Here is a 27,420-nt window from a genome sequence, read left to right on the forward strand (position 1 = left end):
CATTCCCGCTGGAAACCAAAAGCGTAAATTTCCTCGAAAGTTACGGTAAAAAACGCATGTAATTTGCGCTGGTGTTTAGAAAAACTTAACAAACGCATTTTATACAATCTGTTTTTGTTCATTAATCATTCTACGCTGCTTTACACAAACGGAAAAATATACTTTCAGAATGGTTCAATACAAGAGGAAGAGATAGGTGTAGAAAGAATCACGAATATAATACTGTATAGGCCTACTGGTCAAGAACATATGTGAACTATAATGCGAAGAGATTTTCAGAAGAAAAATCAAGAATTAAAGGCATTTTCAACCCCTACTTTTTTCCGTCTTTTTTGTATCAATTATTAGTGGAAAAGTGAGCAAAGAAAATGGGATTCCATCGGGATTCGAACCCGAGACCTCCGGATTGCTAGACCGGTGCTCTACCGACTGAGCTATAGAAAGCCCTAGTGCAGTGTTCGTCCCAGAAACCCTTAATTCTCAATGCTCGGGTGGTCAGAAGCTATAGCAGTGTGTTTGTGTGTAACACACACGCACGGTGATCCCTCGCATTTATCCCCAAGTTGAATTATCCTTTGGGTTTATGCCAGGTTCAAGTGTGTGCGTGTGTGTTACACACAAACACACTGCTATAGCTTCTGACCACCCGAGTATTGAGAATTAAGGGTTTCTGGGACGAACACTGCACTAGGGCTTTCTATAGCTCAGTCGGTAGAGCACCGGTCTAGCAATCCGGAGGTCTCGGGTTCGAATCCCGATGGAATCCCATTTTCTTTGCTCACTTTTCCACTAATAATTTATATTCTTTCTGGTCAGTTTATTCTGTCTTTATTTTTTGTATCAATTCACAAATAATTTCCCTTAATTCTCTCAATAATAATGACCCATAATTGTGTAAAAACAACGCAAAGGATGTTCTTTAGTTTGATTGATGGGTATATGACGTCATGCTTATGTTTTTCTTTGTTTTTGATGCGTACGGTTATAACGAGGTACCGGTTATAACGAGGTAATATCGCCGGTCCCACGGACCTCGTTATAACGGGGTTTCACTGTATACTCGGGCAGGTGTCTATGGGAAATGCGTGTTGAAGCAAAATCAGTCCGTCCTCAATGGGTTAAAGGGATCGTACAGTTTTGGTTGAGACCTAATTTCAGGTTTCTAACATTTTTTGGTGAGATAATGAATAACCTCTTAAGAAATATCAAAGAGCATGCAATTCTATGAGAAATTCAATGTTTATTTGATGAAAATGGTTTAGAAATGGCTGAGATATCAAAAAAAAAGAGTGATTCTAATAAAGTGTGGGACCCCCACTTTATTACGATCACTTTGTTTTACTTTGTTTTTTGTTGTTTCAGTTATTCCACATCCGATTTTCATCAAATAAACTTTGAATTCCTCTTAAAATGGTATGCTCTGTACTATATCATAAGTGTTTTCTTGGTACTTTGCAAAAAGTTAAAAGCCCAATTCTCATCTCCACCAATACTGTACTATCCCTTTAAGTGGTTATTTCGGCAATATTATGGCCCTTCCCGCATCACAGCACTCACAGACTATACAAACACACTTGGCTCCTGCTTTTACAGATCTGGGAAATCAAAATTTTAGACATCATACAGGGGACTTCCATTACAATAAAGTCCTCAGGACTGGCCGTACTCTTTCATTGTATCAAAATTTTGTTATAACTATACAAATAAACAACGGAAAAAAAGTAAAGCCAATAATGTTGCGACCTGGATTTTTATTTTGTTCTAACAGGAATTTTGTAATAACCATGTTCATTATAACAGGAGTGCATTGTACTCGCCTTATATGGAGGAAGCCACATGAAAAGCCCTTCTCGAAATGCTTCATTTCCAATCAATATTCCTGATTTCTACTTCACAATGCTTAGAGTGAACAAATAATATTTACCCTTACAAAACACCTCCTGAGCCAGCTTTTATGGATAACATGCTCTAGTGTAGATCACTCACACTGAATTTGGATTCTGCTTCTTAATTTCCCAGCCCTGTATTATACTTTTCAAACCAACATACACTTGTATGTGATGTCTGAACACACTTTGCACTATGATAATAATACAATATGGTCTTACACCTTACCCGTGGTAGCCTCTTCAGCATTAGCCCTGCTCTTACCAAGGGCCCTGCCACTTGTATCATTATCCAAGTATTGCCAAATAAGAGGGACATTGTGAGTAAAAACATCTTGTCAAAGGATGTTAGCACTAGGCAGGACTTGAACTAAGGACCTCCAGTGAAAGTCAACAGTCATACCCAATACACTACTGTGCCTCCATTCAATTTATGCCTAGTGCAAAAGGGGTCATCTTCATTTGTCCAGTGTGAAAAGGCTAGATAAATGATGTTAATATACAGTACTGACAGTGAATTATTTTCCACGCGAACATTCGGGAATATTCCCAATATTCGCGAATCGCACATTCGCGAATATTCGGGAATATTCGGAAATAACTGTCATTATCAAATGAAAGCTGGAGGACTGTTTTCAAAAATATTCTGGGTTTTAAAAAATGTTCATGTTTAACCACTTTTTGATGCATGAATAATTAGCATAATTTAAATCTCAATAATTTTACAACAAATGCCATTGATTATGAAGCTCATATAACTATTAAGATGATTTTTATAACTAAGGGTGCACCATTATTTAAAGTTAGTTAACTGCATTTGTCTAATGCAACGCGCGAATATTCGCGAATTTACGATGCACCAATATGCGCGCATATTATGAGCGCAATGCGCAAAAATGCGCAAACATTCGCAAATATGTGGAAAATAATTCGCTGTCGGTACTGTAACTGCGCCTCCTCCCCCCTCTCCAGGCCACTGTGCGCCATGAATGCCAATTTGAGGAACTGACTTGAGATTCTACATTATGTATTCAATCACTCTGAGAATTAGTTTCCATGGCAATGAATGGTTATGACATCAAACTTTGGTACTCTATGGACTTTGTTTACAAACATGCTGCTGATGGGATTGAAAGGACTGCTAAGCAAATGCTACTTTCCTCTGCAGCTCTAAACTGATTGTTAAAGGACAAGTTCACCTTCATAAACATAAGGATTGAGAGAATGTAGCAATATTAGTAGAATACATCATTGAAAGTTTGAGGAAAATCGGACAATCCGTTCAAAAGTTATGAATTTTTGAAGTTTTTGTGCAGTAACCGCTGGATGAGAAGACTACTGCAGTGTGTGAATAACTTAGATGTCACATGCGTACAACAATATAAGGAAAATATAAAGAGAATTTCACAAAATTTCATCTTTTGAAAAAAGTACACATTCCCCCGACTCGTTACCGACAAATGTTATGGGTAATATTATTCCCCCTGCCTTTAGAAAGAGGCAAGTCAAGTGCTCTTTTATTATGTGAAGAAAGTGAAAATATGTTGACTTTTCTTTACATTTTCTTTATACTGTTGTACGCATATGACTCACAAGCTGTAGTAGTCTCCTCATCCAGCGATTCTAACACAAAAATTTTAAAAATTCATAACTTTTGCATCGATTGTCCAATTTTCCTCAAACTTTCACTGATGTGTTCTACTAATATTGTTGCATTCTCTCAATCCTTATGTTTATGAAGGTGAACTTGTCCTTTAAATACCACCACAGATATATCCACCACATACACACCACTTATCCCAATTACCAGGAGTGCTTTTGACACATGACAGATAATAGTGAGAGTATGCACTCCACTTGGCACGTATGTCTGTAGAATGCTGCAGAGAAATTTTGATAAGTATATATTCATGCTTCGTGTCAACCCAAACAGATATTAATCACAATTTTTCAACTGTACGAATATTTATGGGGTGCATTTTACGATGGCATGACAAACGCGTACGTATCTGAAGTGATATATGGGTGGACACCTTAAAGACATGCGCTCGTAGCACCATCAATCATGGGGGGTGTACATACATTTATAATGCACGTAATTTATATAAAGTTATAATGCATACAGTTATAATGCATGGATTGCATGTGTGTGTGTGTGTGTGTGTGTGTATGTGTGTGTGTGTGTGTGTATGTGTGTGTGTGTGTGTGTGTTCAAAGAGGATGTTGTGATGTCATGTCTGCACATAATATGCAAGAATGTTGAGTGCTATGCATTGTGGCTTGGGCCAATACATACCTTGGCATGTTGTGTCTGTATGAGCACAAGCACATTATCATTACCTCCCTCCTTAATTGACAACATGTGAAGAAGCTGTGCCGTTCATTAACACTAATATACTCTCAATTCCACATCTCAAAAACAAAAAGAGAGGGAGAGAGAGAGGTGAGGGGGGGGGGAGAGTCTGTACCTACGTGTGTATGTGAGAAACTGATGAACATGTAGAATGTAATGCTTTGAAGTACATTGTACTTTGCTTAAAAACTGAGACTTAATGTGTGTACCACACTCAAGAGGACAGACAGACAGACAGACAGACAGACAGACGGGTGGACGGACAGACAGACAGGGACATATGAATTACCAAACAAAGTTTCATTTCCTATACAAAGTTGAAATCTAGGAGGTGATTTCACGCATCAATGAGCGATATTTTAGGATGGAAACATACTTATGTAAAAGAGGAGAAGGGGAAATTTTATGATTATCTTGGGAGACTTGCTGGTAGATCGAGTTTGTGAACTCTGCAAGCTGTAAACAGTCTGCAAACAGTAACACAAACATTACAGTGTGGCTAATCTGAGAATAAGCATGCAAGCTCAACTTAAGGGTGTATCTCAAGTTGGAGGAGACGAATTGCAGCGACTGCTGCAATTCGTGCGACTTCAGAGACTGAAGAATGGCTTGCGCTCTCACCAAGGAGGAGACTGTAGGGCGACTTCAGAGTCGCGTCTCCAAAATAATACAGATGATACTTTGACATTCATCCGGAAGTTGCAGAGATGTCGCCGCATCGTCTCCATGATGTCTTTGGTAGGTGGCCAATGGGTTACTGCAAAGTTGCAGAGATATGTCTCGGAGACCCCGCGAATAAAATCAGTCTCGCGAATTGGCCACGACTAAGAGTTCGTGTAGTTTAGAGACGTCGTGGAGACGTCTCCGGGATCTGCTGGAGACTGCAAAGCTAGAGTCTTCGAAAAAAACTGAAAATGTTTGATTCTCTTGTGACTGCCTGGTGACTCGGCAACATTATGGGAGACATTGCAAAAAGGTTGCAAAGACATGACCATTCTGCGACCAGGGAGACTCAAGTCGCCACCAGGTCCAGTGAGATGCCATTAGTATACCCACAGCTTTAAAAGTGAAGTGGCAATGCTTCCCTGTCAAAGTATGGCTTCATTAGCATGTTTGGTTGTATCATTGCAAGAATTATTGATTGCTTTGTCATTATGAAATAAATATCATACAAGAGGAAAGGAAAAGAAAGGTGTCAAACATCTCCATGTTACATTCCAGCCCAACCAGTTAGAAATGTTTGTTTGGGACACATATTGTACAAACAGTAATAGGAAGTGAAAAGTATGTGCAAACACCGATTGTGAATGTGCTTCACAGATTGTGAATGAACAACATACAGTACATAACATGTTCCCAGAAACTAATAAACCAAGGTCCCATTGTAAACACGCCATTGCCAAGTCAGGTCTGTCTGGAGCTCATGGGTCATGCTAGCCTCGCTTCAGGGCTGAAATAGTTTATTATTCTTGGTTCTTCAGCTCAAGAGATGAGGACATACATACATACAGACATGTTGTAAAATGGTCAAGTAATACAAATGTGAGTTTTGATGACACCAGCCTCTGCTGAGAAGTGAGAAAGTAAACAGCAGCACAGGTTAAGAAAGGGTGACTCTATGGTACTAGTGCATAAATTTTGCAGAAATAAAAAAAAAACAATTATATCTAAATAGATAAATTTTACATCCCATGGTCTGTGGGTGAGATGTGGACAGCTCACAGGTCACACTAGTTTCCTTCTAAGACTGAAGTCACTGTAAATATTAAAAAGCTAATTATCATTTTATCAAAACAAGAGCTCTAGTCATGACAATGATTCATTATGCAATATTTCTCATAAGACAGCAAGTTCTGCCGGGTCATCGCCTTGTATAGGAGCAGTACCGGATAATCAATTCCACAACTTTAAACTTACGACCGCCAACAGTTCCAGCCTGCTTTATATATAAAATTTTCCACATTCTTTTTTTTTTTCACAGAAGAATTATGAGTGCAGCTTGTCACTTTTCGTACAAAGACAAATCTTGCTCTACAGTGACATGATCTCATATCATGACAGAACACTCTGAATATTTAAGTAAAGTTACAACTCTATATGCAGTCAGAAATGAAGTATTTTACATCCACAGGTCACTGGGGCTTTGAGCAATATCTTTCTTCTGGTTTTCATAAAGAAAACACCTACTGAACTGCCATCTGATGAGACAGTAAACATTGATTGAGCAAAGTCCATATTTGTTCAGTTTGCTTTGTCAGTCACTTTTTGTCGTTTATAATATTTTCTCCAAACATGCCATTTAAAAGAAATTATTGAAATTTCCTGCCACGTGCCCTGACTTATACAGTAAAGATATTCTTAAATACATCACTCCATCTTCTTCATCTCGTTTCCTCTATAAAATCATTCCTTTTCACTTTAATACACACTTTCCTTTAATTCATATTTTCTGCTTTCATTGACTCTACGCTTCTTCACAATTTCCCCCCCCCCCCCATTCATTTCTAGATGGGAGAGGGCAGATCAATATATGAAGAGTTAAAAGTGCAATTTATTACTGATATATCCATTTTTATCAACACGAAATACTTCAGATTGAATCTGCCGGAAAAATCTGCAGATGACAATAAAAAATATATGTGATAATTTTCATATCTTCAAAAATGTTCTTGTTATGTAATGAGTGCAATATCATTGAAAAGATTTTATTTTTCTCTATTTGATGATAACCTTATTTTAAAACTTTTGAAAGTGGCATGTATTTGTTTTTGCATTCAAACTCTTCCTCTTTACATTTGTTCTTATGTGAAATCATTCCTTCATCTTTTTTCTGTCATACAGCTTCTTTTTTCAACTTATTTTCTGCTTTCATGTTCCTAAACATTTCCTCCGATTGAATTCTGGACGGGCATGGGCAGGTTTATAATATAGCATTCATGCATAATTTGTATATTCCAGGAATAACTCTGGATGAAAACTCATTCAGAGACAAGAGGACTGCACACAAAGACTAGGCAGTGTTTCATTAAAAACATGCTGCAAACAGCTTCCTAGTCCTACATACAAGATGTTATGGTACAAAGGTTGAAGCATGAGGTGACATAATCTATGCTTAAAGAAAACTAAGTTTTGATCATGCACCTAAACTGACAAACAATGGGGGAGGGGGTGATATTACAGTAGTACAGATCATCTAGACAGAGAATCTACATGTTGTAATCTTTAATAAAGATTAGCCGTCTTATGGACAGTATGCACCTTTTTTCTTCAAATTTTTAATTATATTCTGCAGTAAACTAGACCTTGCAATACATGTACATTACATGTAGCACAATATGACAGACAATTCAGACATCTCTTATACATAGCTGTCTATATCTAAACATGTGGGATTATCAGCTATTATAAAATGGGTTCAAGAATGTAGCCAATTGGAAGCGCTGAAATGAGTCACGTGTGCGTGCATTAATTTCTCCAGGTATGCACTATAAGAAGAGTCTCTCTTCCACCTCCCTGGCCTGACGTACGTCACAATGTTTACACTAGCAGTGCGCACTCAATCAGTTGTTACAAGTGCGTCACGCGCTACTATACGCGCTGTCAATCCTGTAAACAACTTCTAGTTCGGGCCGCGGGCTGCCACAACAGCCGGCGGCCTTTCTTGTGCATAACAGTACGTGGCGTACGTATGTACTCTTATACGTACGTACAGTTGTACTTATGTGCGGGATTTCCGAGTGCGACGTGCGTAAATGTTTGGGACGAACTTCGGACATCTTGACTTTTGAGCGAGTGCTACATACATGTAGCTGACTGGTATTGACCCACAAAGGTACGTGAATAATGCTGTTAGTTTTCGACCCATTTTATAAAACAAATGATGCACAGGATTATTTCGTGGCGTTAATGAAGGTGCGGCGCACTCTCGAGTATTGACAACGGTTGCAAACATGCACTCGGCTGCGCCTCGTGCATGTCGCACCATTGTCAATACTCTCGAGCGCGCCGCACCTTCACTAACACACTCTATCCTGTGCATCATTTGTATACTATACATGTGCATTTAATAGCAAATGCTAAGTACAGTAAGTAAAGTGTACTTGATGAAACAAATCCAAATCATGCAAAATAGAAGAATCAAGGTGATGAATCACCGAAAAGTAAACCATGACTTTAACATGGGATTTATTGCATCATAAATTAACAAAAGAGATGGAAAGGTTTCTCAGAATCACTGGCCCCTTTCCACAGTAGCAGGAGGTACTCCTTTGTTGTTGCTGAATTGTTGTTGTTGTTGTTGTTTTATATACAGTGTACAATGTGATAAAAATCAGCTTGAGGCAAAACAAAGAACAAAAAAAAAAACTAAAAAAAAAAAAAATGAAGTACAATGTACATGTATATGTATATGTACTAAGAATTATAATATAAAAACCCTACTCTTACCACCAGTCCAGGGGGTGTTCCTCAAAGAATTCAAGTCATTATGGTATGCCACTGGTTCACCTGTTCAGTTTTATTAGTTTCAGAATCCACTTCAAAATGTCATCAAAATTTACAGAAAAACTTTTGTCACTTCTTTTATCTTGCATATTGATGGCTGCTCTTAAAAATCCTGCAAATTTTTAATTCACATCTGTAAGTTATAGAATATAATCAAAGACACACAGAGCATATCACAATTTTATGTTAATCTTAACTTTGAAGATCGTCTCAAATTCTTTGAAAAACAACCCCCTGGCTGTTAAAAAAAAAAAAAAAGTCATCCACAAGGTTATTCTCATGATTTAAATAGTCTACTGCTTGAGAGGTATATCATGATGAGTAAACTACATATTCTGGATTGCTATCAATGGCAATATAAATGCTGGTTAAGGACATGCATAAATTTTAGTATCAGGCAGCAAACATGTGATAGTTTCTCAGAAATACAGTTTTTATTATGGGCCAAGGAAAGAACATTTGAATTGTCATGCACTGAAAAGGGAGATCCACCCTCTGAGAAAACCCGAGCAAAGGCAGGTGAATTGAAGGTGATAGCGCCCCATAATTAATCTACTATTTGAATGCTCTGCCATGATAAGTAGTACACTATTCTGGATCGCCTATTATTGGCAATCATTATGCTATTATTGGTTATGAACACGCATAGATTTTAATATTTCATTTTGTACATGATGTATAATTTTGTAGTTTCTCAGAAATATATGTGCCATGGCAAGGAAGTGCCTTGTGCAGAAAATGAGATCTACATCTACCAATGTAGCCATAGAGGAAACTTGAGCAGAGGCAGGTGAAAGGTGACAGTGCCTTCTTTTCAGCAAATTCTGATTCCTTTGCACCACATACTACAGAGTGTTTGAAGGGATATTACATGTACAAAAATGTACATGTATATATGTGTCGTGATGATGCTGATATTTTCTCCACATTATTTATGCCATGTACACTGTATTATGGTGAAAATTAACATACTGTACAGATGTTTTGTTACACCAAACATATGGAACTTTCCAAACCACTGTGCATTTCTGTCCAAGTACATTGTACTTAATAACTGTACCTATCAGATACATTCAATATTAGTAGCAACAAAGACATTTTAAATCAATCTGCAGTCTAATATCAAATTTACAGTTACAGTATTAAGAATTACAAATATGCCTGTTTGGACAAAGCGACCACTAAAAACACAACTCTGAAGAAAACTTTATTTAAAATAAATATGAATTAGACACATAAATCAAAAGAAACAGTTAAAGTTTGAATGCTATTAGTTCTGCTGCAATGGCAGTTCTACAGTGTATTCCAAATATTATTTGGTCTTTCTTGGCCATGAAATCACTTGCTTTTGTGGGTAGTTTTATTTTTTTTTTTTAATGCATAAAAAAGACTAAAACAGTATTTCTTACAACTCCTTTGCAACAACAACAATGACAAAAAACCCCAACAACAACATATTCTGTGTCTTGGGCAGTATGTGTCCTAACATTGTATTGGACATTCCATAATGTCACAAAGAAACTGGGTCTTGTTGATAAGTATGTATCTATTCAATATTTCACGTACAAATGTACATGTACATAGTACATGTACAAATGAGAAGTATCATGCCAGGAAAATTGACAAAACTTTGGGCAAGTTCACAGCATGTTTCGAGACATAAATATTTGAATAGTCTCAGTTTTGTGATAGATGTGATTTTTACTCATTTTCATTCTCTTCACGATGTAGTCGTGATAGGATATGAATTTCTCCTTGAGTTAAATTCTTACATTTGTACCTCAGAGCTCATGAAGTGTTCAAAAGAAGACTTGACTCCAACTGTTTTAAATGATATCCACGGATCAAGTTTTACTCAACACTGGAATAAAATGCACCTACATTTAGTACCGGTATCATCAATTAGCTGCTAAGGGTTTAAAATAATCCTCCATACATTAAAATTGCATCAGGCAGCTGAATCTCCTTCAATATCTATTATATGCTAACCTTGGCTGGCATTCATACATACAGTGTAGTGACAAAGAGTTTTTTAAAAGGCTGGAGTTTTAATTCTCCAGCCACCCAGTTGACATTTAGTGCAACTTGGGAGACATCTATGCCAATATACAGCCAGCATGCATGCAGCATGCAGAGCTCTGAGCTAACCAAGGGTAGAAATTGGGTGACCTTTCCTAGAATAAGGCAGAATATGGAAATTTCTAACAACGCTGCAGTCTGTGCATTACACATGCATTAAGATAGTCAGTCCATGTTATGTATACCATATCATACAACTCTCAAGAGACTATGACATAGAGCCAACAAACTATTCATTTTTGAAGGAAGGATATAAGATCAAAGTATGATACACTACACAATGTAAATAGAGTGTATGCTTGAAATAGTCTTGATGGTCACATGGTAGTATGATGTCCCTTCCATTGTATTGAGGGAAGAGGGAAGATGGTAGAAACCTATAATACAGAAATGTCTTCTTTTAATTAATGAAACCACATCTAAAAGGGTGTATCGGCCATGGTTGATCTAGCATGAACATTTGGAAAAAAAAAACAAAAAAAAAAAACACCACCAAAAAAAAATAAAAAAACCACACACACACACACACAAAAAAACACACCCCCAAAGTTGGAACATTGAAATGGGGGCAAAGTCATATGACCCGGACAGATACATGAAATGTACAAAGCTCTATTGAGATACCAAGCAGGGTACATTTAAAGATTTATGCAGATATTCACAAGATCTACAAAAAAAGTGTACACTTGTGATCTACACACATCTATGAATTCTTTGAAATAGCCTGATTTGTTTTCATGAAGTTTCCTAGATATATATTGCTTTTTTCATTTTCATAATTCACATAGTTTCCTGTGATATTGTGGGCCTTTTCAGATGGCATACTTTGTCACCTTTATCAGACCTGTTTATCATAAGAGCACTGAATTGTAACAAAAAGTTTTCTAAAATATGATTGATAAAGTTTCTTGTACAAGCACATACACTTTTGCCTACATTGTATATTGTACAAAATGCTATTATTTGTAATATCAATAACCACCAACACATGTTTTGAGCCTGTGCATGAAAAAACAGTAATGCACTTGGCATCACATTGATTTCCATGTACATTTAAAAAAAAATGCTCATACCGTCACATTATATAGATGATGACTGGCGGGGGAGGGAACATATATGTACAGAATGTTCCACCCGAAGGGTTTGAAATGTATTGAGGGAGGTTATAAGTCCCGAGACGAAGTCAAGAGACTTATAGCCTCCCAAAATAGCATTTCAAACCCTGAGGGTGGAACATTTGGTACATGTTCCCGACAACAAAAGTCATCATCTGTTACATGTATATTATATGGATTAGTCAAATTATCACACTTTCGTATGCATTCCAATAATCGGTCATCTGCTTTTTCACATTTTAATGTTACATAGAATCTATAGGCAAATTTATCCTATCGATTGCGTGAAAAATATGATCGTTCAATCGTTTGGTGTCGTTTGTCATTAGTCAAGTGAAAATGTTTTCCCATGGGAGAACATTACAAAAATGTTCCATCTAAGGGCAAACATAACCAATGTGCCTCCATCACGTGACTGTGTTTAGCCAATCACTAACCGGTATTTGACTAACCCATTTAACATAATAGGATAAAGGCAAAGTACAACATACATTGCATGTGGTAAACTGTTGAATACCATTGTCTCATCATTAGAATAAATTCCATTTGCATCTTATGCAAACTACAAATGTAAGAGCATGAACTGCACTGAAATTGTTAAGTACAAGGAGGTGCCCATATTCTACTGGAATATACTTGTACTTTGTTAAAATCTTGAGGTGACATGGAACTATTATTTTGAAATATATGTGTCATATGTTACGACCAAAATCACTCTGAGAATGATCGCACAAAAGAAACAATCAACTGATGTTCAGGCGGTTTATTAACAGTGATATTGTGGGTACAGACTCGTAATCCGTTTTCACATCAGTACAATAATGATCAATAAGACAATTATAAATCGGTAATGGAATCACTTACAGGCAATATCCCTGGAAATCAAATAATCCTTTGAGAATGTCCAGATACGATGTTCGATGCACAAATTAATGGTCCTTGATGCACCGATGAATGATTCCTCCAATGTAAATCCAGAGGCACTGATTGCAATAATCCACGTTATAGATCCGGGGTAAAATCCACGATAATGGCCACGGCGAAATGTGCAAAATCCAAACGTTATGACGACCACGTCCAGTTGATGCGTTGAATGATGATTCACTTTATAATGTCCAGCAAGAAATACAGCACGTCACAGCTTTGCCGTAATAATGTCCGTTGACACTAAAATATGGAGTCTCTCTTCAATGTAGGCAAATTAATTCTCTGCAGGCAAAATGTCTCCCAGGCCTTATCTCCACAAACACAGTTTGTATAGCAGGTCAGCAGGTAACACAGGACTGACTATAACAAGTCGCTTCAGAGCCAGAAGTGACGTAACTCTCAGAGCAGAGGTGTTGGGTACTCTGCCTACCTCAGAATTTCTCCAGCTTATATACTATCCATTCACCCCTTTCTAGTACATTCTGTAATTTTCTCCAACCTGGGGCTACATACCTGAACATACTAGCAAGTCCAAATTCCAGGAATCCTGGATGACTCACTGCCTAATATGTGCATAACATCATTGCCAAAATTAACTACCAATCACATTGGGCTACAAGGGCAGTGCCTCACTCAGCCAGCACTTCCTAGAATTTTCTGGAATGGGTTAAATCATTCTAGATTGAGTGAGCTATAATGTCTTTCCTGTCACATGCATACATGTACTGTAGCTACATTGTATACCCTGTAGAAAATTCTCCACTGATCTGGTCAGCCTGTATGTACTATATCTATATCATATAGAATGTTCTCCATTAATCTGGTCACCCTGTGTACATACACATTAAACAACCATGCATACAGCCTTGATACATGTTCATAACTACTTGTGTGTACATTTGTGACACCATCCCCCATGGGAAAAAGAAAGCCTTGCCGTAGCAAGGGTTTCTTTTACCTTCACAATTTCTCATTATCATTTATAACGAATGTGAGGTAAAATCCAAGTCAAGCAACAACAATCACATACTATCACATACCTTTTGAATAGCTGCATTAATTCCATGTTCTCTTTTCATAGATACCAGTTACAATGATATTGCTTGGATTCTTGAAGCTTATACAATCATGTCAAACTGTTTTGCATACATTAATGGATATGCTAAACACATACACTGTAAATGATATGCGGTGAAAACTTTTCACCTTTGATACTCTCTTCATGTTACACTCTTGACAAAGCATCAGCAATTACATTATTTTTGCCTGCCACATGTTTGATTTTGAGTGCATATGGCTGCGTCATCATGCTCCATCTGAACAATCTGTTGTTCTTCATTTTGAACCGGTCTAAAAAGACCAAGGGGTTGTGGTCAGTATAGACCGTGATCTCCCCTTTGCTATTGGTCAAGTACACTTCATATTGCTGGAGGGCAAGGATGAGACTGAGAGCCTCCTTCTCGATAGTTGAGTATTTCTTTTGGTATGCGTTCAACTTTTTGGAAAAGTAGCTAACCGGTCGTTCAGTGCCTTCTTCATCTTCTTGGAGCAAAACCGCTCCCACTCCTACATCACTAGCATCGATTGCCACTTTGAATGGCTTTTGGAAGTCAGGAGCTGCCAGAACAGGCTCATTAGCAAGGACTGCTTTTAGTTTCTCGAAGGCCCTTTGACACTCATCAGTCCAGGTGTACTTTGCCTTACCCTTCAGCAGGTTTGTTAGGGGGGTGACTACAGTGCTGAAATTTGGCACAAATTTCCTGTAGAAACCAGCCATGCCCAGGAATCTGAGCAACTCCTTCTTGGATTGGGGGATGGGAAAGCCTAGTATAGCTTCTACCTTGGCTTCTCTTGGCAATACCTGTCCCTGACCGACTACATGCCCGAGATACACCACTTTGGCCTTTGCAAATTCACTCTTTGCCAGATTAATCACCAATCCGGCCTCCCTGAGTCGATCAAAGAGTTGCCGCAAGTGTGTAATGTGCTCTTCCCACGTGTCACTATACACTAGGATGTCATCAATGTATACTACACAGTTGTCAAGCCCGGCAATGATTTGGTTTGTCAGCCGTTGGAAGGTGGCCGGAGCATTTTTCATGCCAAATGGCATTACTTTGCATTGGAACAAGCCATCTGGTGTGGCAAAGGCAGAAATCTCCCTGGCTTTGTCGGTCAAGGGCACTTGCCAGTATCCCTTTAGAAGGTCTATTTTACTGACATATGCAGAATTTCCGACCCTGTCAATGCAGTCTTCTAGTCTGGGAATGGGGAAAGAATCTGTTTTCGTCACAGCATTTACCTTGCGGTAATCTATACAGAATCTTTGAGACCCATCCGGTTTGGGCACCATGACGATTGGGGAGCTCCAACTGCTTTTACTCGGTTCTATTATGTCATTGTCTAGCATGTACTGAACCTCTTCCCTTACTTTTTGCAGTTTGCTCGGGTTTAATCTGTAAGGGTTTTGCTTGATAGGGTCAGCGTCTCCTACATCAACATCATGTACAGCCAGAGGGGTGCAGCCTGGTTTGTCTTTACACAATTCTTTGTACTCATGTAACAGACTAGTCACATCTTTCCTCTGATTTTCAGGTAGGTAGTTCAGTGCCTCATCTACTTTCCCTAACATCTCTGAGTTAGACAACCTGACACTAGAGGGCTCACTTCCATTCTCATCTTGAGTTTCTCCCTCTTCATCTACTTCCTCTTCTACCACCTGAGCTACACCTACAGGCTGACTAGCCTTTCTCTCATAGTACTCTTTCAGCATGTTTACATGACACACCCTCTGATCTTTTCGTCTGTCTGGCGTACTGATCACATAGTTCACATCATTGAGTTTCTTTTTGACACAGTATGGGCCACTGAACTTGGCTTTCAGTGGTTCACCTTGTATGGGCAGCAGTACAAGAACTTTGTCACCTGGTTTGAAGGTTCGGGCTTTGGCATTTTTGTCTGCCTTTCTCTTCATTGAGTCTTGTGACACTTTCAAGTGTTCCCTAGCTACCTCACAAGCCTTTGAAAGCCTTTCACGAAACTTTGACACATAGTCAAGTAGGTGGACCTCATCATCCTCAGTCATGAATTTCTCTTTGATGAGCTTCAGTGGGCCCCTAACTTCATGACCGTACACCAACTCAAATGGGCTGAAACCCGTCGACTCATTTGGGGAGTCCCTCGTTGCGAACAGGAGGAAAGGGATGCCCTTATCCCAATCCTCGGGATACTCCTCACAAAATGCCCTAATCATTGTCTTTAGGGTCTGGTGGTAGCGCTCCAACGCACCTTGGGATTGGGGATGATAAGCTGACGACTTCAGCTGCTTCACACCCAAACGATACATCACCTCTTGAAATATGCCTGACATGAAATTTGACCCTTGGTCAGACTGCACTTCCTTGGGCAACCCATACCTAGTGAAAAACTGCACTAGAGCATCTACCACAGTCTTGGCAGTGATATTTCTCAATGGGATAGCCTCTGGAAACCGTGTAGACATATCCATGATTGTCAAGAGGTACTTATGACCCGACCTAGTCCTAGGCAAAGGTCCAACACAGTCAACTAGAACCCGACTGAATGGTTCTTCAAACGCAGGTATCGGAATCAATGGCGCCGGCTTCACTGAATGCTGTGGTTTACCAGCCACCTGACATGTGTGACAAGTCTTGCAAAACTCAGCCACATCCACATTCAACCCTGGCCAATAAAAATGCCTCATGATCCGATCCTTTGTCTTTCTGACGCCTAAATGGCCGCCAACTGGTAACTCGTGAGCAATCCTCAAGATCTCACCGCGGTAACAGGGAGGGACAACAACTTGACAGACCACCGTCCAATCCTCATCAGCTGGCCTATGGGGAGGTCTCCACTTCCTCATCAAAATGCCATCTCTGACATAATAGCACTCAGGGACCTTTTCAGCCTCAGCCTCAGAACACGCCGTCTGAGACAAGCCTTTCAACTCAGAGTCTGCCTGCTGTGCTTCAACCAAGGAAGACTTGCTAAACAGCCCATCACTGTTAGCCTTGGAGCCTAATACAGCAACCCCATCATTCAAATCCTTGAAAAAGGTTTCTGCCAACCAAACACCGGAATTCTCCTCCACATCCACAGAATCCGCATCATCTTGAACAGCTCTACGAGCCTGAGACCTAGTCACAACACAATCTGGGAAAATCCCAGGAAACTCCTCCTGCAACTGCTCAGTTTCAGCAACCACCACTGGTTTATCCGAAACAACTGGAGACGCAACCACCTTGTCCCCAGCCAAGTCATTCCCCAACAGGAAGTCAATGCCTACCATGGGCAACTCAGGAACAACTCCAACAGTGACGGGACCAGAAACTAGGTCACACTTCAAATCCACTCTATACAGCGGAACTGACATATAACTGCCATCAACAGTTTGAATCAAGACTTTTGCATTCACTGCACTATCTGGTGGAAAAGTCATACCACCATCCACCATCAACGACTGAGAGGCCCCCGTATCCCGCAGGATGACTACTGGCTTACCTGCCTCACCAGAAGTACATGGGGTCACCTCACCATCAAACAAAAAGCTACGGTAGCTCTCATCCACCTGCTTAGTCCTATCTTTGAACTTGGGAGATCGACTTTCAATGGCCTGTGTTTCACTGAAAGGGACACTATTTTCGGGTAGGACACTTTTTGACATGACAAATCCCATGTCCTTCTTTGTTTTGTTTTGCAACTTCCAACACTGTGACTTTACATGCCCTGTCTTGTTACAGTGAAAACATTTGATGACATTTGCACTTGTACTGGACCCTTTGTCAGATTGAGGCTTTGGTGCCGATGAAGTTTCAGAACTCGTGCCTTTTTCAGAACCAGCATTCTTTGGATTGCTCGACTGATTTTTGTCTCTCTTATTTCCAGGGAAATTCCTGAAAGGTGGTCTGTTGTCATTTCTGTGGGTCAGCTCATACTCATCAGCCATCAAGGCTGCTTTATGCAAACTTGTCACTTTGTGATCATCCAAATGCGACCTCACACTGAAAGCAACACTCTTTTTGAATTCTTCCAAAAGAACAACCTCACGTAGGTTATCAAAATCCTGATCCACTTTCAGGGATCTATACCACCTATCGAACATCATTTCTTTTTCACGAGCAAACTCAACATGTGTCTGGCCTGGTTTGCGATACGAATTTCTGAACTTATGTCTGTACGCCTCTGGCACCAACTCATAAGCATTCAACACTGCTTTCTTGACTGTAGCATAGTCACGTGATTGCTCTTCAGAGAGAGATGAGTACACATCGGCTGCTTTGCCGACAAACACACTTTGAAGGAGCAAGGGCCAAAATTCCTGTGGCCAGTTCAAACTGTTAGCCACCTTCTCAAATGACACAAAATATGCATCAACTCTGTTTTCCTCAAACTTTGGCACCAATCGAATGTTCTTGGCCAAATCAAATTCAGGAGGAGCCCTTTCACGATTTTCAACAGTATGTGCATGAGTCAATTCCATCTCACGCAATTTCACTTGTTGCTCCACCTCAAATTTCTTCTGTTCCATTTCAAGTTTCTTCATTTCTAATCTCATCTTCTCTTTCTCCATTTCCATTTTAGCAAGCTCAAGCCGTGTTTGATCAGACATTTGGGCTTGATCTGTAATTTGAGTTTCTTCTTTGAGCTCCATGTGACCAGCTACCAAGTCAAGAATCTCTGCCTTTCGTACACCTTGTGGAACATCAACATTTAAATGCTGTGCAACGGCAGTCAAATCACATTTGCGTAACCTTTGCAAATCTTTGAGGGACAAATCTGTCCTCTGAACAAATGCCTGAACATCCATTGTACTGATTGACATTGTCACATGTATTACACACAATGTACAATTGAACAATCAACTCAACTGGTATTTTGTCTGTACCAATACTCTGGATTCCGGAACGTTCCAAATTCTAAGTTTTGGCTTTAAATTCACTTCTCGGACACAAGCCCCCAATTTTGTTACGACCAAAATCACTCTGAGAATGATCGCACAAAAGAAACAATCAACTGATGTTCAGGCGGTTTATTAACAGTGATATTGTGGGTACAGACTCGTAATCCGTTTTCACATCAGTACAATAATGATCAATAAGACAATTATAAATCGGTAATGGAATCACTTACAGGCAATATCCCTGGAAATCAAATAATCCTTTGAGAATGTCCAGATACGATGTTCGATGCACAAATTAATGGTCCTTGATGCACCGATGAATGATTCCTCCAATGTAAATCCAGAGGCACTGATTGCAATAATCCACGTTATAGATCCGGGGTAAAATCCACGATAATGGCCACGGCGAAATGTGCAAAATCCAAACGTTATGACGACCACGTCCAGTTGATGCGTTGAATGATGATTCACTTTATAATGTCCAGCAAGAAATACAGCACGTCACAGCTTTGCCGTAATAATGTCCGTTGACACTAAAATATGGAGTCTCTCTTCAATGTAGGCAAATTAATTCTCTGCAGGCAAAATGTCTCCCAGGCCTTATCTCCACAAACACAGTTTGTATCTAGCAGGTCAGCAGGTAACACAGGACTGACTATAACAAGTCGCTTCAGAGCCAGAAGTGACGTAACTCTCAGAGCAGAGGTGTTGGGTACTCTGCCTACCTCAGAATTTCTCCAGCTTATATACTATCCATTCACCCCTTTCTAGTACATTCTGTAATTTTCTCCAACCTGGGGCTACATACCTGAACATACTAGCAAGTCCAAATTCCAGGAATCCTGGATGACTCACTGCCTAATATGTGCATAACATCATTGCCAAAATTAACTACCAATCACATTGGGCTACAAGGGCAGTGCCTCACTCAGCCAGCACTTCCTAGAATTTTCTGGAATGGGTTAAATCATTCTAGATTGAGTGAGCTATAATGTCTTTCCTGTCACATGCATACATGTACTGTAGCTACATTGTATACCCTGTAGAAAATTCTCCACTGATCTGGTCAGCCTGTATGTACTATATCTATATCATATAGAATGTTCTCCATTAATCTGGTCACCCTGTGTACACACACATTAAACAACCATGCATACAGCCTTGATACATGTTCATAACTACTTGTGTGTACATTTGTGACACATATTACAGAATCAGGGGAATCCAGTAATACCCATATTATGAACAGCTAATGACATCCTTCTTCAGCACTGACCCCCCCCCCCCAAAAAAAAAAAAAAAAAAAAACACACTGTAAATTAATAATTAACAAGCTAAAATACATATACGGTCTCAACTGATTTTACAACCAGCGTTCACAACAGCATGGCAAACCCTCAGTGTATGTTCAGACAAGACTTCATGGTCTAGAGTTGTGTGGAAACACACAACACATGACATCCAACTAGCTCAGGCTCTGTCAGCTATATGTGACCTGTGCTACGGCAGGTTAAAAATAGCACACAATGCTTTCCATCGGGGAAAGTCACAAGGCAGCTTTATTATGAGATATTATGGGTCGCAGAATATTGAATGCTCGAACACCAAAGGATTGGAGGTGTATTGGTGAGGTTTATTGTGACTCTGAATATCAGGAATAATTCCTGTTAGACAACTACATGTGAGTTTTATCATCTTGAAAACAGGCATGACAACAGCATGCCAAATTTTTCCCCTGGAAACAAGCCAGGGTAACTGCAGAGAAAACCACAAAAGACCAAAAACAGTAATTTGTCTACAGAACTTCCTTGTACCAACATGCTAGGATGTCAGCAAAAACATTCTTGAGTATTACAATATCCCAACTTCATAGCATCTTTTTTTTTTTCTTTTTTTAAAGATAAAAGTCAGTCCCATATCCCCACTGAATGCACTACACAATGAGAAATTACAGTCCCACAAAATAGTTCCTGCCTGATTTTATCAACCAACAACAACTTTCTAAACTTGTGGGTGCAGGATAGTTCTGTCACTATTGAGGAATTTGAGAAATTTCAAGAATGGGCTTAGTATTAGATTAGAAACTGTAAGCAATGACAAACAAAACTACAAACATTACAATACTCTTCAAATATTCCCTTTTCTGCAGATTGCCTATACTTTACTTTTAAACAGTGAACATTACATTGTACTTCAGCATCATAAAACAAAAGCTATCAAATGTTCTGATGTTTTGGTTCAATGCTGAGCATTTATGGAATTGTGGAGTTAATGATACCACATCTATCAAGGTTAGTAAAATATTGTATATTCTGGATGTACACAACGGCATCTCTCAACTTCTTTGAACTGCAGCCATGGTTAGCAAATAAAAGCTTTTGTTTCAATTATATCTAAACATTTGTTTTGATTTATCGCATGATTTCATTTGGCACTGGATTCCCTTAATCTATTAAGAAGTGTACAGAATACACAGTTTGTAAATATGCAGGTTAAGAATACATTCTTTTTTTAAACAGAGGGTTGGTATGTACATGTAGGCCTAATCTGTTACATTTAATCAAATAAAGCAGTATTTTACAAAGCACTCAAAATTACCGCCATTACCAAACATCAGAGCACAAGATCTCTACACAAATCATGTGAGGTTGCCTCCCTTGGGAGGTGCACTGTACGTGGATGCACTGAACGTCAAAATGTATGGAAAAAAAAACCAAACAAACCTCAGAGCTGCCATAGAATTCAAATGTCTACCCAAAAGTGACTGTGGCACAACAAGCTTTCAAGCCATCCACACAAGTAAATATTATGATACAGTCTATATGCAGTATACACATACTTCAGAACACTCAAAGTTCACAGATAAAAGCAACAATAGCCACAATCATACACAGAAGATTTTTTTTTTTGTTCTTTTTAACATTGCGATGCCAAAATCAAGATTATTTGCCACTGTTCACACACTGAAAAAAAAGAAGATATTATACAGTACTATAGATTATAGATAGATAGATTTATAAATAGATAAATAGATAAATAGATAGATCAGATAGATAGATAGACAATGGTATACTAGAAATGATAACTTGATACAAATGAAGTCTTTTGAATCTCCAGACTATAAATGCCTAAACAAAGACTGGATGGTGGTCCTGGGCACCCAAGCATGGGAACCTAGTAGTTTTGCGGGTCGCACTAAAGAATTTATAAATGATATGGATAAATGTATACAATATAAAGAGCCAGATCATTTGGATACAGTAATGCATTCGTGGACGGCGCTTTGTAGTACTATAAAGTTGTTGAATACACAAATAAACTAGAAATGTCGCTACGGCGACTGATGCCTCCGCCATAATGCATGATTCTCCCAATAGGTGTATAGTACAATGTCTTGACAATGTGTGATGACAGTTTCACATAACTGGCAAAATATCGAAATAACAGGTTTGTCAGAAATATCTTGAATGTTCACTTTTCATGAACTGGGTTTGCTATAATTGTCTATTAAAGAGTGCAGGTACACATATTTGGGGAATTGAAAATTTTTACTTGACTTCTGACCGATCTTATTATAAGTTTATGCATTGAGTATAATTTTCAAGGTATGAAGAAAGAGTGTAATTACAGTACAAATTTTTTTTTTCATTTAAACCTGACCTTTGACCCTTAACCTTTGACCTTCTGGCTGGAAATTTCCAAGAGAATCTCCATCAAGTAATACATGTACATATATTAAACACTTTTAAAACTAATAATGCAATCATTGCATATACTAGTATACATGTATGAGGGAAATACAGTAGTAACATTTTGAGGAGTTGACCTTGACCTTTGAACCCCTGACTATTGACCCATGACCCCCAAATTCCCTAGATAATCCCTGCCAGTCAGTACATGCATATGTACCATGTTCCATGAAGATACATTGAACCATTTGCGAGAAAAGTGATATTGCAACATTTTCACCTAACCTTTGACCTTTTGACCTTTGACCTTATGACATGAAACTCTCTGGAGAATCCTTACGCAGTAGTACATGTCTACACTAAGTTTCAAGAAAATAACTGCGGGCATTGCATAGATATGGGGGAAATAGCAACATTTTTAGCATTTGACCTTGACCTTTTGACCTTTGACCTCTTGTCAATGTCACTAGAATCTACTCAACTAATTGTCCCATCATACATCATCCTTGGACCAAGTTTGGTGAAAGCTGCTTCATCCAGTTTTGAGTTATCACATAAACAGATAAATTTTAGGATTTGACCTTGATCTTTGACCTTTGACCTCTGTCCGATTTCACTGAAAAACTAATCAAGTAATTGTTCCATCATACATCATCCTCCAACAAAGTTTGGTGAAATTTGCTCCATACAGTCTTGAGTTATCGCGTAAACGGATACAATTTCATGATTTGACCTTGACCTTTGACCTTTGACCTTTAGCCGATTTCACCCAAAATCTTATCAAATCGTTGCCCCATCATACTTCATACTTGGACCAAGTTTGGTAAAATTCCAGTAAATAATACTCAAGTTATCGCGTAAACGAAAGCGGACGGACGTACGGACGTACGGACGTACGTACGGACGTACGTACGGACGTACGTACGTACGGACGGACGACGTACGTACGTCCGTACAACCCGAAAACATAATGCCTCCGGCACCACTTCGTGGCGGAGGCATAAAAAAGACAAGGAGAACAATGAAGGAACTGGGAGGACTGGGATGGAAAGATGAAAATTCACAGCAAATGAAACTGCACTTTACAGGTAATAAAAGGGAAAGATGAAATTCTGAGAGATGATAAAAACACAAACACAACACAAAGATGATGGGGGGGGGCATTATGGAATGAATGTCTCCACCTCATCATCAGTGAGTGGACTACTCACTCAGCCCACCACAAAGTGGTAAGCTGGTGGGTCATTTCCATAGTCTACAGAGAGTTATGAAAAATCTCATAGAAAAAAGGGGTGGGGGGGGGGGGGAGAAGAGCTACCGGTACTTTCATTATGTCAACACAGTGTACCTCTATACTACAACTAGTGACAGTACAGTACCACCATTACATGTAAGTCTTAGTGACGGCTATACACAATGATCACTGAACCGACACGCTCACGGCCAGCGTGTAAGCCGGAAGCTGACACGACCGGAGACACTGGTCAATCTCTAAACCATCGTGTTGGGCTACCGTTATAGAGTGCATTACACTGTTATTGGGTCTCTCAAACAAATTTACAAAACAAAAATAATTGTTTACATTATAAACACTTCAGTGCTTTTGTAGCACACAAAAAAAGAGCTCAATGCCTCACTGAAATATGATCCTCAGTGAGTGAATGCAATGTAAAAAGTAACAATCATTATTGTTGTCTATGGTCATGATGTGATGAGTAAAAAGACATGCCATTATCAGCGTCTAGCACGAAATCAGGGTGTGTTTGTTTGTCTATTTGTTTGTTTGTTTCATTTTCATCTGAGAAGATGGCTGGATAGCCCATAACTGTACCATACCTGTAGCTGTACCCGTAACTGTAGCTGCAATAGCTGGTCTTCCATGGGGTCCAGCTGGATGTAAAGCTGGGACCACTTCACCAGGTTAAATACCCTGCTCTTTGCAATGAAGAAATGAAGCGGGATCTTTTACTGTATACAGTCTGTATGCTGACATTTTCACTTACAGATATTTTCGCGAATGAGAAGGTTACAGACATTTTCGCATGTTGTTAAATTCGCGATCCAACTGTGATTCGCGAAATTCAAGAAAATTAAACCCTCGTGAAAATGAAAGCTTATTCAGTACTTGGACGAGTTGTGATTCTCTAACACAAGGGACCTCCATTTTATGTCCTATCCGAGGGACAGAGTGTTTTGCCTCTTACTAGAGGGGAAGGCATGACTACACATAACATATTGCTCAGTGGGATGCGGGAATCGAACTGGGGTCGATCCATTGGATCGTGAGGCAGACGTGCTACCGACTGAGCTAACTGTCCCAGAGGGTTTCAGAGGTACCAAGAATACAGATTTATCAGTGATGACGCACAAAAGACAATTTCAGAGTTACAAACTGACTGACCTGGCAGGTAGTAATCTCCCCTGTCGACAGCTCTGAAGACATCCTCCACCAGTTCAGTCTTGATGTATTCCGCCTCCTTGAGGTTGTCGACCAGGTGGTCATTGTCAACTCCAGCACTAACTGCTCCACCCATTCTGTTGGTTCCATTTCAAACATGAAGAATCTTCATTTATGAAGGATAGTCCTTCACAGACCTACATGCACACTTTGTATAATAGTTTATAGTGGAGGAACTTTCCTTCTATATCATAGTTGTATCTGAGGTATAAATTTAAAGTAACAACAAACAGTCAAACACACACATACTGTACACAAACATACACACACGCACACACACACACATTTACTTTATATTTATTGGTTAATTCCATACAACCTTGTGAAACAAGACACACATTGTACTCTCTAATGTACAGTATGAATTGGCAGAAACTTGACAGTTTGCTGGATAAGATGAAAATGGAAAACATTCAGAGATCTTTTACAGTTCTTCTACATTGTATCTACTGTAAACACACATGCACATGCATCACATAATGGTGATATCACAAGCAATACATGACTGCATCTAAATGTACAGTGTAGTCTGTAGATTAACACAGAGAACACGAAACATGTATGCCTCTAGCCTACATGTACAGGTACATGTTCATGTCCCTGTCCACTGTAGAAAATGCATGAACCGGAATCACTTCATAAGCATATAGATTGTATTGTCAATTGTACGTACAAGTTACTACAACTTGTACAGATGTACATTCGTACAATGTAGTGTGATGGCCTTTTTGTACATAATTCTACACACCTTTAATAGTTATGATCGAGTTAGCAAATGTTATCTGTATATTTTTCATTTATATGAGAAAAATTTCCATAATGATTGCAAAAACACAAGGCTGTGCAGTATTACCTTTATACTCTTCTTATTGATATGCTGATATCAGTATCTAAATTTCATTTACAATACTTTACATTTTAGACATCAGTGATCAAGTACCAGTTATCAATTCTTATGTCATCGCTTTCTCATAGACATTACAAAATTTGATTTAAAATAAAAAATATAATAATTTAAAGCACAACTTCTCTACCGGAGGGCTGCGTTTAAGCTCTTGTGGGTGGGCTGCGATGTCCATGAAAGGTACAAAAATAAAAAAAGAGTTGTATTCAATTTAGTTTCCAACCGGGCCTAGGAAAAATTTGTAGCAGCCAAAGTGGCCTAGCTGCATCAAATGGCAAAGAGGTTCTTTGATATGTGTGTTAGATCAACTCGGCCCGTAAAGTGCAACCAGCCAGAATGTGAATCGCTCCCATGGCATAGTACAACACTGTACAATCCAGAGGGACAACTCGGCCCTGCCGTCAAAGCAAGGCCGAGTTAGCCTGACCCTGATCGGGTAAGTTCAAGAGCTAAGAGATTGCGACTCCAGCGAACCTTTTTGGTTAATTATTCGCATTTTCGTCGTTACCCAATGGATATCTTGTTAATACAGCATTATTCCACACATTTCTTAGGCATACGTGAACATTTGGGAGCAAAATTTGACAATTTTGCAGGCGTACAACTACAACTTAGTACAAGAACTATGTTTCGGCTTTGACCGTTTGTCTTTAACACTGACGTTAGTATAAAAATCAAAATGTCTGATATCACTTCTTCTTCTTCTTCTTCTGATTAAGTCTGCCTCCTTCAATAGACTGAAGATTCTTGCAGACTGGTGCTATTTACATTATAATACAATTTATTTACAAATATTTACAAGCACATAGAAAATTTGACGAAAAAAACTAGCCACTGTGATCAACCGTTAGACGGTTTCGAAATGATCCCACTTTGGATTTGGAATCTACAACATTAACATCTAACATTTAACATCCACTTCATCGCCACTGAAAGTACACGGGAACAGCTGCTTTCATGAGCAGTTGTCATCGTACGTAACATCTTAGTCTATTTCATTGTTTGTGCCATTTCTTGTCCGCCATCAATTTGCGTGACCGACCGACCAGCCAGCTGAGCTAGCGCTAGCCAGGCAGGTTCACCAAATCAGCTGTCTACCGCATGCGATGTGCCTGCAAGTGCATAGCGCACAATGTCATAATGTACTGTGGTGCTATGGTGGTGACTGCCGACTAGCGACCGGACTTTGTTTACATCACAAAATCGCTGTTTCTGACATGTATCAGCACTATTTCTACGCAGAAAACTGAAACATTCTGTGGGACAGTATTTTCTTCTTACCTGCTCTGTGTTTTTGAGAGCCAATGGAAGGGCAGAATTCGACGAATATCTTGGTTTCGTAGTGTACCTGGAGACTTCGGAAGTTACAACGACATACTTCCAGGGGTCGGCATTAAATGACGTCATTCATAACAAAATGCTGAATTGTGGGAGCTCATATGAATATTCATTAAAAAGTTCAGTGCCCTCTGAATACTCGAGACACACAGGTGTAGTCAGGCATTGAATGTGTGAGTGTGTGTGTGTGTTTTGTGTGCCATGAGTGTAGGTACATGTAGCGCTGTTTATAATACTAGTAGTGCCTA

The 27,420-nt window shown here is 39.2% G+C and overlaps 1 protein-coding gene across 1 annotated transcript in view; it reads right to left on the reverse strand.

The window, feature by feature from the left end:
- The window catches only part of LOC140234353 (uncharacterized), a 50,265-nt gene extending 23,046 nt beyond the window's left edge, over window positions 1-27,219 (reverse strand). Inside the window, exons 1-2 of the mRNA XM_072314411.1 lie at window positions 27,116-27,219; window positions 24,874-25,007 (exon numbers count right to left, since the gene is read on the reverse strand). Coding sequence (XP_072170512.1) covers window positions 24,874-25,006 — 133 coding nt within the window. The 5' untranslated portion in view covers window position 25,007; window positions 27,116-27,219. The remainder of the gene's footprint in view (window positions 1-24,873; window positions 25,008-27,115) is intronic.
- Between the last annotated feature and the right edge of the window lie 201 nt (window positions 27,220-27,420).

Source organism: Diadema setosum, chromosome 10 (assembly GCF_964275005.1).
Source record: "Diadema setosum chromosome 10, eeDiaSeto1, whole genome shotgun sequence".
Classification (NCBI taxonomy): Eukaryota; Metazoa; Echinodermata; class Echinoidea; order Diadematoida; family Diadematidae; genus Diadema; species Diadema setosum.